Source organism: Gallus gallus, chromosome Z, assembly GCF_016699485.2.
Source record: "Gallus gallus isolate bGalGal1 chromosome Z, bGalGal1.mat.broiler.GRCg7b, whole genome shotgun sequence".
Lineage (NCBI taxonomy): Eukaryota > Metazoa > Chordata > Aves > Galliformes > Phasianidae > Gallus > Gallus gallus.
Genome location: NC_052572.1, coordinates 16,974,700 through 16,986,911, shown reverse-complemented (window position 1 = coordinate 16,986,911; position 12,212 = coordinate 16,974,700). Strand labels below are relative to the sequence as shown.

At 41.4% G+C, this 12,212-nt stretch overlaps 1 protein-coding gene and 1 long non-coding RNA gene across 4 annotated transcripts in view; one reads left to right on the top strand and one right to left on the bottom strand.

The window, feature by feature from the left end:
- The window catches only part of LOC107051941, an 18,695-nt gene extending 6,483 nt beyond the window's left edge, over positions 1–12,212 (top strand). For all 3 annotated transcript variants that reach the window (XR_005842826.2, XR_005842825.2, XR_001463933.4), the window contains one exon: positions 11,524–12,212. This is a non-coding gene — a long non-coding RNA (uncharacterized LOC107051941). The remainder of the gene's footprint in view (positions 1–11,523) is intronic.
- Positions 6,288–8,636, bottom strand: HSPB3 (heat shock protein family B (small) member 3). The gene has a single exon (XM_001231557.6). The coding sequence runs from the start codon at positions 8,445–8,447 to the stop codon at positions 7,998–8,000; it is 450 nt and encodes a 149-aa protein (XP_001231558.1). The 5' UTR covers positions 8,448–8,636; the 3' UTR covers positions 6,288–7,997.

The window sequence follows — 12,212 nt, the reverse complement described above, 5'->3', positions numbered from 1 at the left end:
CTAAATCTACCCTCTTCCAGTTTAAAATCATTTTCCCTCATCTTGTCTCTACATGCCCTTATAAAAGTCCCTCCCCAGCTTTCCCGTAGGACCCCTTCAGGTACTGGAAGGCTGCTGTAAGGACCCTCCAAAGCCTTCTCTTCTCCAGGCTAAAACTCTCTCAGCCTGTCCTCATAATGGTGGTATTCCAGCCTTCTGAACATCTCTGTGGCTCTCCTCTGGACCTACTCCAACAGCTCCACGTCCTTCTTGTGTAGGTGCGCCAGTCTGGGGCTCTACTGGACACAGTACTTCAGGTGGGGTCTCATGAGAGCAGAGTACAGGGGCAGAATCACCTCCCTCAACCTTCTGGTCTGGATATGGCTGACCTTCTGGGTTGCAAACACACACTGCCAGCTCATACTGAGATTCATCAACTGACACCCCCCAAAACCTTCATCTCAGAGCTGCTCTCAAGCCATTCTCCACCCAGCCTGTATCTGTGCTTGAGATTGCCCCAATCCAGGTGTAGGATCTTGCACTTCGCCTTGCTGAACTTCATGAGGTTGTCATGTACCCACCTCTCAAGCCTGTTCGGGTCTCTCTGGATGGCATCCTTTCCCTCTAGCATGTCAACTGCACCACTCAGCTTGGTGTCATCTGCAAACTTGCTGAGGGTGCACTCAATCCCACTGTCCATGTTGGCTGCAAATATGTTAAATAGCACTGGTCCCAGCACTGATCCCTGAGGAACGCCACTCATCACTGACCTCCACTCGGACAATGGGCTGTTTACTGCAGCTCTCTGAGTGCTACCATCCAGCCAACTCCTTATCCAGTGAGTTGTCCATCCATCAGATCCATTTTTCTGCAATTTGGCAACTGGGACGTCATGCAGGACAGTGCCAAACACTTCACACAAACCCAGGTAGATGACATCAGTTGCTCTTCCTTTATCCACTAACACTGTAACCCCATCATAAAAGGCCATCGAGTTTGTCAGACTTGACTTGCCCTTGGTGAAGCCATGTTGGTTACCACCAATCACCTCATCTTTATTTTCCAAGAGCTTTTGTAGGGCCCTCAGGAGGATCTGCTTCATGATCTTGCCAGGCACAGAGGTGGCCTGCAGTTTCCCGGATCTTCTTTTTCCCCTTCTTGAAAATAGAGGTTATGCTTCCCCTTTTACAATCAGTGGGAACTTCACCAGATTTGCCATGAAGGATAGTGGTTCATTTGCCAGTTCCTTCCGAACCTGTGTATGGCTCTCGTTGGGTCCCATGGATTTGTGCACATTCAGAGTCTTTAGATGGTCTTGAACCTGATCTTCATGTACAGTGGGCAGCTTGGGTGGTACAGCTAGAGCCCTTACCAATAAAGATTGAGGCAAAGAAGTCACTGAGCACCAAAGCTTTCTCCATATCCCTCGTGACCAGGTATCCAGTTTCCTTCCAGAGAAGGCCCACATCTTCTCCAACCTTCCTTTTATCACTGATGTACCTGTAGAATTTCTTCTTGCTCCCTTTTATGTCCCCAGCTAGATTTAATTCTATCTGGGTTTTAGCTTTCCTAACCTGATCCCTAGCTGTTTGCACAACTTCTCTGTAGTGTGCCAGGTAACCCTTTCTTGCTTCCACTCCCTGTAGACATTGCCCCAAGAGCTATCCAGGCTAATAATTTTAGTTTTGGTGAAAAAATTATTTTACTGAGCAAATCCCAGAGGGGTGGGGAAAATCCACTCTTTTTTCGACATGATGATTATTAACACTCGACTAATTTAGGGATGTGTGTGATGGGTTTTTAAAACAACTGAAGTCTTTAAATATATGTTCTTGCTCAAACATTATGAGCAGTGAGGAAATTAGCAGGTGAAGTTATGTGGAGTCTGCTACTCAGGGGATCACACTGGACATCACCATTGATCATTCTGACCTTTAACATATGAGCTTGGAAGTATTGATTGAATCCACACTGTAACCATTTCAGCCTGAAGTTTCAAGTTCTCAGCTAACATCTTTTGAAAAGGAGATTATGTAAAGTATGCCTTCATTCATCCACGAGTTTGCATGACCTCCTGTGTGTATCAAGAAATGTGTCTGTTCTGTGTGCACACACAAGGAAGCTAGTGTAAATGTTAGAACTAGTCAGCAATATCGGAAGGTGCTGTTTGACTGAAATCAGCACTGAAATTTAACTGATGTGATGATTTTCCTACCTTAAAGATACCTCAGAGTAAGTCTCAGGTTGCTGAGGCAGTTTCACTTTGACATTTTCAAAATGAAAAATTTAACAAAATCACACAATGTCAGGGATTGGAAGGGTTCTCAAAAGATCATCCAGTCAAATCCCCCTGCTGTAGCAGAAACACCTAGATCAGGCATGCATCCAGGCGGGTTTTGAATGTCTCCAGAGAAGGAGACCCTGCAACCTCTCTGGGCAGCCCAGTTCCAGTGTTCTGTTACCCTTGCCATGGAGAAGGTTTCTCTCATATTTATGTGGACCTTTCTATGTTCCAGCTTGCACCCATTGCCCCTTGTCCTGTCATTGGATGTCACTGAGAGCAGCCTGGCTCCATCTTCCTGGCACTCACCCTTTACATGTTTATAAACGTTAATGAGGTCACCCCTCAGTCTCCTCTTCTTCAAGCTAAAGAGACCCAGCTCCTTCAACCTTTCCTCATAAGGGAGGTGCTCCACTCCATCATCTTTGTGGCTCTGCGCTGGACTTTCTCAAGCAGTTCCCTATCCTTCTTAAACTGAGAGGCCCAGAACTGGACACAGTACTCCAGATGCAGTCTCACCAGGTCTTTTAGTTAAGACAGATTTATTGAAACTCAACATCCAACAAAAGCTGTGACTGCTTCTAGTGCCTGCTGCAGCATCTGCAGAGCACTTAGCTCTAAGCATCCAGGCAAGGAAGAGAGCAAGATCATCTCCCAGAAAATGGCAACTGGAAAAATATTAAAGGAATTATTGCCAGTGAGCCTCAAAATTTCTTCTCATCCTGTCTTGCCTCTTGGTCAGAGTCACACAGATGCAGGGCAGTGCCAACTCTGAACGCTGTGGTGTGTCACCTGGCTCCAAATGGCACCAGCTAGCTGATTTGGTGTCATGTTTCCCCAGCTCTTCCATCTGCAGAAGCCTGTTGGGATATCTTAATTAGCTGTCTGAGCAGTGGTATCATGGTGTGAGAGCTGGACGCTAGGTGGCCCTGGAGGCTGTGTAGCAGTACCTGTGTGAGTACATCCCTTTGGATCAAAGCTCCTCTAAGCAAAATTGGGAAAGACAGCTGTGCATATTTTCTTCTTTAATGTAAGCTGGCAAACCAGCTTGCAGTGTTGGGGTTACGTCTCTAGTAATAGCTTCAGGGTGGCTGGTTTAGATAGGGCACTCACACTGTAACCGTAATGCCATACATCCCTACTTAAGCAAAAACCTTTGGAGATTGTGCTGTGGTATCCCTGATTACTTGAGGGAGTGGAGAATTAAAGGATGGAAAAAGTATCAGAATGTGCAATTGGAAAGAAACATAGCTGAAGATAGTGGATGTCTTATTCTCTCATTCCTGTTCTATTAATAACCTAAATTTGTAAAAACCATTTCAAAATACCTTTCTTAGCCATTTAAAGATGCACTCTTTTTAAAAACAGTCGTATCTTTCTCATGGAAAGTTGAAATACTATACCTTAAAATATTAAAATATGTAAATATCTATTTCACATTAATTGGAGAGTTTTTTCTGCTCCTTATCTCTTCTTGAACCCACTTCTGGTGAACTTCCCAGGCCCACTATGTCCTATAGTTTTCTGTCTCCTCTTTGTGTGCAGAGCTCCCCACTGCTGTTCCTATGGTAGCTTGCAGGGCTGAGGAATGGCATGCTTCATCAGCAGAGCAGGGCTGCTTACCAGGGTCAGGCCAAAGTACAGTTAAACAAACTGAAGAACTTAGGAAAAACTGTAAATGATTCTCTCCTTGTATCAGTTCTGCTTGTGGAAGTGGCTGCTGGACATATTTTCCCTGTGAGCAATACCTGACTTCCTTATAAAATTAGTATTTTAAAGGACTGAGGAAATCATTTAAAAGACTGATGGGGCTTGTGGTAGGACTGCAACCCACAGTGGAACAGAGAGCTGAGATCCCTGACCTAGCGTCAACCTGAATGGGGGTCCTAAGTTGTACTGCCATGGTTCTCCTCTCTCTTCATCCATGAAAATATTTAAAATGAGGGATGTTATTTATTTGTTTGTTTGTTTGTTTGTTTGCAGCTTGTACACAGTAATGGGTGATCCAGGCTTTCTGGACTTGGGCTGGCAAAGAGTGGTAGTACTTCTGGCCCCAAAGTTAACATGGGTGCATCCAGCTCAGGTTTCTCAGATGTAAGGCACAGGTCTAAGCCCTCATACTTCCCCCCTTCTTTCAGAGTAAGGCTGCTAAGATACTGTCCTCTGGATGACCGAAGCCAGACATTGTCCATGGCAGCCAGTAAGACTAAAGCTAGTGTCTCTTTCAAATGAGAAGGCACACCTAATATTTTTAGAAATTCTTCCACTCCCATTAAAAGATAAATGTTATGTTACTCAGATAAAAAGCATATGTTGATTTCCAGCTCTGAACTGAGTAAGGAATGAAAGGCCTGTTCCTCTTAAAGGGAATTTTGTTACCACAGTTACCGCAGGGATTTCTTTTCCTCTCTTCCAATATTGAGAGCTGTAGCTGAGTTGTGATTGAGTGGATGATGAGTGCCATGTCAGCCTCAATTCCCTGCACTGCAAGTATTGGGATGTGCAGCGTTGTCTCAAATGTCTTGGATAAGGCAGATTCTATAAAAAGGCAAGGTGATTCCTCAAAACCCAAGGCATCTGTTGGCTTTCTGCTCACAGTGGTCACCCAGAAATGTGTTTGTGACCTTGATTTTGGCAACTTGTGCTGATACTGAGACATTTTCTTCTATGAAAGCATTTCTCACAGTGATTAGATTCATGCATGAAATCATCTTGACTCAACTTGGAAGAACACTCCAATCAATTACAGAGGTAATCCTTCACTCATGGGAGCAGAGAATGTTCAATAACTTGCTCTGCACTGCTTGCAACAGCATATATTGGTTATTCTGGGCCAGGGTTTTGCAGATAGCCAATATCAGGGTCCTTAATTTAATCAAATCAGTGTGCCTTAAACCTACCTCAAGCTGTAACTGTTCTGCAATCTTTTTGCTGTGTACAAATTTCACTGTTCACTGTCCATGAACAGTATTTACAGCTCTCTACTTGATGTTTGCATTCAATTCTAATCAAATTATTAAAGTCAAACATCATATATGATGAATGGAAACAGTTCCTCACAGACAATTCAGAAGAAAGAGCTCTGCCAGGTACTTTGAGGCTGTCTGGTAAACATATAGAAATCATTTGTCCCAAAGCTTTCAATAAACTAAACAGACAGAATGGCAGAAACGCTTCCCTCTGTTAGGGTCAGGTCTGTATTACAGCATAGTCTCAGTTTGCCATCATGCTGCTGCTATTCCCACCCACGAGGGAGAATGGACTTTGACTTTCATGAAGAAGATGAAACGTGGCTGTGTACAAACCTTCATGCATTTGGGTCAGTATGTTCCTCTGGGTTTGGATGGACAGTGTCATCAGCAAGTACAGAATTGGATGTGGAGGGATGTGAAGAGACAAGAGAGGCAGCCAAATGTCAAAAGCCCTCTCGTTTTGTGAGGCAGGCAGACATGGGCAGAGCTGTGTGTAACCATGACATTTACACACACACACAGCAGACGGTGTGATTTTGGCTGTCCTTCATCCAACTCCTTGCCAAGTTTCCAGTAGGTTAATCATGATCTAATTTAAAATAATTAAGTCAGTTATGTGGTTTTTGTTTATTTTAAAAATGCTTTTTAAAAAATCTCTAGGGCTATAAATACCAGCACCACAAGCTGAGTCATTTTTATATTTAACTGTGATTTTAAGTGATCAAATTTATAAAATTCTCTGTAAACAAAAGCCACCAAAGCAGTTTACTAACTGGTCGCTCTGAGCTGTAGCCCAGCAGTGTGCCGTAAGGTGATATGGAAACCATGGCTCTGAACATGTGAGCTTTTATCAAATTAGTGTGCAAAGATTAAATCTAGACCTGCATTCAGAATTCACGGTCTTTAATCCATGCTGTGTGTTCCATAGGATTCCTGTCTGAGGAAGCTTCTTGACTCAGAAGCGTTTAAATGTAGACCTACTTTTCTAATGTGATTATCCTTTTGTTACCTTAATACACAAATTAAACACAGGCAATATAATGTAGAAGCGTGGATTGAACAAAAACTTAGGGACATATGATTTTATTTAGCCTGATTTTGTAGAAAATAGCTGTTTCTGACTTCTACTTAATTAAAAAACAGAAACAAAAACAAAATAATTGCTTGTTATGGAAACTTACAATCTAGAACTTATTCTGCATTTTTTAAATGAATTTCATGTTAGTACAAATACAAAATAAAATACAAAAATTGGACTCCTCACTTTTATAAGTGAACTGCTTTCAAATGCCTTGAAGTCTAACCAGTCACGACATAAATCTTCCCAATGAATGGATGTGTGCAGAAGTACATAGTTTGGCTTTTGTTTAAAACTGAAGAAACTCTCTGGCTTCAGCCGGCAAGAGCCACAGTTCTGTTCATCAGATTTTTTTTCACAGTCTTCAAATTATATTGGTATTCAATTTCATTTGAATATGTTTTTCATTTGGCCATATAGCAGATGGCTATCATAAAGAGTCTGTATTTAACTTGGCACTTTCCTTTCCACATTCCTCTACTATTCATAGCACAGCAGTCAAACTTATCTCCAGTATATGTGAGACAGTTCAATTTGCAACTGTAGATATTCTCAAATGTTTGAGCACTTGCAAATTCACATGGGGCATTTTTTTTAAAGGTTGAGAAGTCCAGCTACTAGGTATAGTGGGCAAATGCTTTTTAATTTCTACCACTCTTTTTAGATGAGAGAAACTGGGAGAGAAATTAGACCTGTGTCTGTAGTAAGGACTCCTTCCCCTCTTTCCCTTAAAATTGGATCTATGTAGAGCCCATAGAGAGAGTGAGAGAAAAAGCCAGCAGGAAAGTTTTTAAGATATAGTTGGGGTATGTCAGCCTATATTGCCAAGCAACACAAAGAATAAAATGTTCAACTGATTGATCAATAAGACAGTGAATAATAATCAAGGCATCCGTACTCCAGTAGTGCCTTTTTATTAGTAGGGATTCACAAATAATGGTTTGGTCCTTTTGAGTCTTTGTAAGCAGTATATTTTTTCTTCAGTTGCTAACAGATATCTCAATGTGTTAAACAAAAACAGCTTCCTAAATCTTTTACAGTATTTCCTTTGTCTTTGACAGAAAATCACATTTCTACTTTACTGTATTTTCAAACAAAGGTAATCGGTGATTATTTTGTTTTTGTATACTTTCAAATATGTAACACATCTAAAATGTACTCTCTCTGGGATAATTTGTTTATAAATTCAAACAGTGATTTTTCTTTCTTGATAGTTTATTTTGTGTGCTTTTGCAGGAGAAAAATTTAATCTAAAAATTTTATAAATCACATTTTTGTATGTAAATGAGATTTACATAGAACTCACAACCTGTTTATTGCTTCTTTAATGATTATGATTATATATTACAAATAGTTACTGCTTAGAAATACGAATCCTTAGATGAACCCTTAAATGTGCTTTATTTTCAGTATTATCAAATATATCCTTTGTTTCTCATACTGTGATTAGCCTAACTTTTCTGCAGTTCAAAAAGTCTGGCTTTCCAGCATATGCTTAGCTGGAGGTGAGTGGTCTAACATTTCACATCAAACAACAAATTCAGCATGCTGAAAAATATATATGATTATTCTCCTTTTCTGTAATATAAATACAGCCACATGCTTTCTACACTCCACAGCACTGCTTCAATGATACCATTTGTGATATTAAGAATAAATTTATCTCACCGATAAGCTATGGACAAGACTAATTAATTCCCACCGAGTTCTTCATTTCAACAACCAAAATGCCATCATGGCAGAAGAGTGCAGACAAATCTTTGTTCTCCACTCCGTCGGGCAGTTTGTACTGTCTGGTAAAGCTTCTGGATATGAAGCCATGCTCATCCATCCTGGGTCCGTGCTGTGCTTTGATCAGGAGCCAGCCTTCAAAAGTCTGAATAATGATATCTTCTGGGCGAAACTGCACAACATCCAGCAAGACCTGGAAGCCCGTCTTTTCTTCTTCCTGGCTGGTCGCCTCGGCCCCATCCGTACTTTCCAGAATTTGCCCTCTTCTGCTCAGTGCAGCTGTAAAAGGTCCCGGCAAAGCATAAAGAGAGTGATTCAGTTTGTGTTCTTCCAGCTCCTCGGCAGCAAACTGCTCTTGATAGCGTACAGGAGTTTCCACCCAGTGTCTTATAACAGCTTCTGCCATTGCTGAGGCAGAAAGACAAGTTGCTGTTGCCTAAGAGAACCTACGGTTAGACCAAACTCTCCCCAGGCGTGTGCCTTGCTCACAGGCTAACTGATCACTTGATGTCACCTCTCACTTTTAGCACAGGCAGTGCACAGGCACTTGATAGGACGTGCTGTACTCCAGTGCCGTGAGACCTGTTTCATCTCCTATCCTCTAACAACAGAGAACTATTTATAGTACTTCGGTCTTGATTGGTCTCAACAGTTTTCGTATGTGCTTCCATGCATAAGTAGTAAAAGCAAAAAGCAGTGCTACTCTGGTGATCGCAATAGTGCTCTTTGTTGTTGTAAACAATGAGTAGACAAGTAATGTAAAAGTTATTTAAATGAGCATTTAATTATTCAGTTTTTCTAAAGGATGCGTTGCAATAGAGATTAACTCTGCATTTCTTCTAATGAAAACACAAAGTTATTGCATTGTATGAAGGGAAGAAGTTTAATTATCTTCACAGCAGCATTTACACTGTTAGTGTAAATTATTGGTTAGGCAAGCTATAAATTAAAGTGCATTAGATGTTATTGCAGAGGTTGCACATAGGTGAAATACAAGTGTTGAGCACAACTTCGTTGGAGGAAGGAGGGAAACATAACCATCCCTGCCTAGGGAGACCAAAGGACAGTCTGCGGTTGTAGTAACCTACAAACACAGCAGGCTTCCACAGCGTGCCAGGGAGTCAGACTCTAGAGTGCCAGGAGCTTGGAGGATTACATTTCACAGCTTCCAGGAGAAGGCAGTTACTTTTCCCTGGTAGAATATAAAGAAAACTTCAAATCCTTAATGCTATCATGTTGTCTCAGTAGCTTTAATTTTTGTGGGGGCTCTTGAACCTTCAAAATGTATTGCTTGCTAGAAAACTCATTATTTTCTTAAATTGTACTGATGCTAGAATACTTTCATTCCTTCTTGTTTGGCTTTGTTCTTCAGAGCTCTCTCTCTTGATCTTATGTCTTTCATTATCATGAAAATGGTAAGCCAGTTTATATGCCATCTTTATTTGCTAATGGATTGTAGGCTTATGCAGAAATAGGCTGTTGAATTTCAATGGTAATCACAAATGAACTTCTCTATTAAGCTGATAACAGAGCAGGAATATTGGATGTATCAGCAACTACGGTTCTGAGGTTGCAGTTGTATTTTAGACTCATGAAGGCTGCATTGCAATGTAAGGAAATTTTCAAAGGTAAATCAAACGTTCAAGATAACTTTTCTTAATGTTCACTCATGGATTTGAGTATTATGAGCAGGAAGAAAGACAAGCTGCTTTATGAAATTATTGGCTTTTGTCTTATCAAACTGTCTTCTAGAAATCATTAAAAAAATGCAATTCTGAATATATGGTTTCCTAAATAGGGATAAAAATAACCTGGGATGTTGCCCATTATCTGTTTAGCAGCTGTTTTCTGTTTTGCAAGCTGGTGATTCCCTTGATGAGGAAAATTTAACCCTCAAGTGTAGTGGTGTGCCTGGTTGGTTGTGATATACAGCTTTTAGAAACTGCTGAAAGTTATTGCTGTCCCTACTGAATTCTTTGATGACAGACTTATTTTTAATTAGGTTTTACATTTCATTAATAAACGCACTATGCAGGAATACTGCATTCTCTGTTTAATTTTTTTATTATTATTTTTATTTTTCCCATTTTCACCAGAGAAAAGAAAAGTTAAGCTGTACTCACACTTCAGCTGCAAAGAGAAACAACTCCAGTACAGCTAACTGTGGGACAGCTACATCTATTTCCAGAAACAGTTGTGTTAGCCTTTCAGATGTCTATGTTAAGCACATTTGGAACTCTCTTTCTGGTCTAATTAGCATGAAAGATGCTTTGAATACCCAACTAAATTGATGTCTTATGCAAAGCTGTACAAATGTTTATAGGATCCTTTTCTACTCTAGGGGACTGAGAAAGGTTTTGTAATGTAGCTGTGTAGCCTCACTTCTTTGTGCTCTCTCATCCTTGTTTATGCTACGTTCCAGTCTCTTTTTCTCTCTGTTTTCCACTGAGGGCCTCAGGAATTTTCTCCATCTTTCTCACCTCTTCACTGGTAACAAGGAGAGTGCATCAACCAGAACATTCTCTCCTAAAATACAAACATCCCATTAGCTTGGAATACATTTCCAGGCCTTCAGTTTTGAATACACACACAGTAGTACAACACTGAAGGACTTCTCATGTTTAAGCTAAACTGTAAGTATGCACTGTACACACCAGTCCAGCAATTTATTTCCATATCAGCTGACTCCTAAGGTGATTTTTCTGGGAGGGACTTTTTACAAGGGCAAGTGGTGACAGGACAAGATGTAATGGTTTTAAATTGAAAGGGGGTAGGTTATCTTAGGCAGATGTTCAGAGGGCAGTGAGGCACTGGCACAGCAGCCCAGAGAAGCTGTGGGTGCCCATCCCTGGAAGCACTCAAGATGAGGCTGGTTGGGCCCTGGGCAGCCTGAGCTGGTGGGGGGCAACCTGCCCACAGCAGTGAAAGTTCAAACTTCATACCTAAACCATTCTGTTATTCTGGGCTTCTGTGATCCTTTGGTTTTAAGTCCTCATCCTGAAGAGTACGTTCCTGCTCTCTTGTGTGCGAGGCTGGTACTGCATGCTCAGCGAGTTAGCCACCTCAGGGCAGGATCCCATCTTGCTCACCTCCCTGACAGGGCTGTTAAGTGTCCAAGCAGGACCAGAAGTGAGCTAGGGCAGACTGAGTGGGCATCCAGGGCAGCCCCAGGTGTCAGGAAACTGTGGGACAGTGATGGGGGCAGGGGCAGGGACAGGGACGGGGGCAAGCCATGATGTGGGACCACAAGCAGTACCCATGTCTGTGGGGGCCTAGAGGTGTCACTGGGGCAGGGGCCAAAGGCCTCAAATAGGGCTGCAGAGAAGACACAGCACACTTCTCTAGGAAACAGCAAGTGCACAAAAGTGAGGGGAAAACCAGAAATCAGCAGGATATTGCAGGGAGCGAGCAGTTGCAAAAAGAAGAGGGATGTCCTTCGTTGCCAGCTCAGTAACTCACATCTCTCTGGTTTTCTTTCCTAGGTGTGTCAGACAGCACAGAGGTGAATCTGAACAACTTGCCCAGTGTCACTCACCACACTGAACACATCGTGCCTGATTTGCAGCACACACAGGAAACCATAGAATAATTTGGGAAGTGCTGCCGAACTGCTCTGTGCAAAACTGGTTTGAAGTGAGGCAAGTAGTTACAGATGCCTTGCACTTGTCACGCGTGCTTTCTTTTGCTGATAGCACATGTTTATAGCTTCAGGTTTTTGTTTGTTTGTTTGTTTTTGTTGTTTTTTTTCCTGGACTGTTGAAAAATATTACATCCATTGGCAATTTGCAACAGCTATGCATGAGAAAAATAGCGTTAGTTATAAGTGTGTCACACCGACATCTTGTGGTGAAACAGGAAAACAGCTGCTAAAATAAAAAATCCTGCAGTCTGTGAAATGTTTGTACAGGAAGGAAACCTACAAGATTTAAACTTATAACAGGGTATTTGCAAGCTAATATAAGCTCATTTCCTAGTAATTTGGAGGGGGGAATAAATATTTGATTGATGTTGCACTCATGGAAAATAGAGAAAGCAGAAATCCTGATAGAGATGTATTGTAAACTGAAAAACGTAATGTGCTTGAGCTCATGAGAAAATATTTTTTGTGTGCACATTTTAAAGAAACAGAAACATGACAACAACTTCAATATAATAGATTGCTTTGTTGCAA

Bases quoted from the DNA above. Each gene is read 5' to 3' on its own strand.
- HSPB3 (XM_001231557.6), bottom strand. From the start codon at position 8,447: ATGGCAGAAGCTGTTATAAGACACTGGGTGGAAACTCCTGTACGCTAT.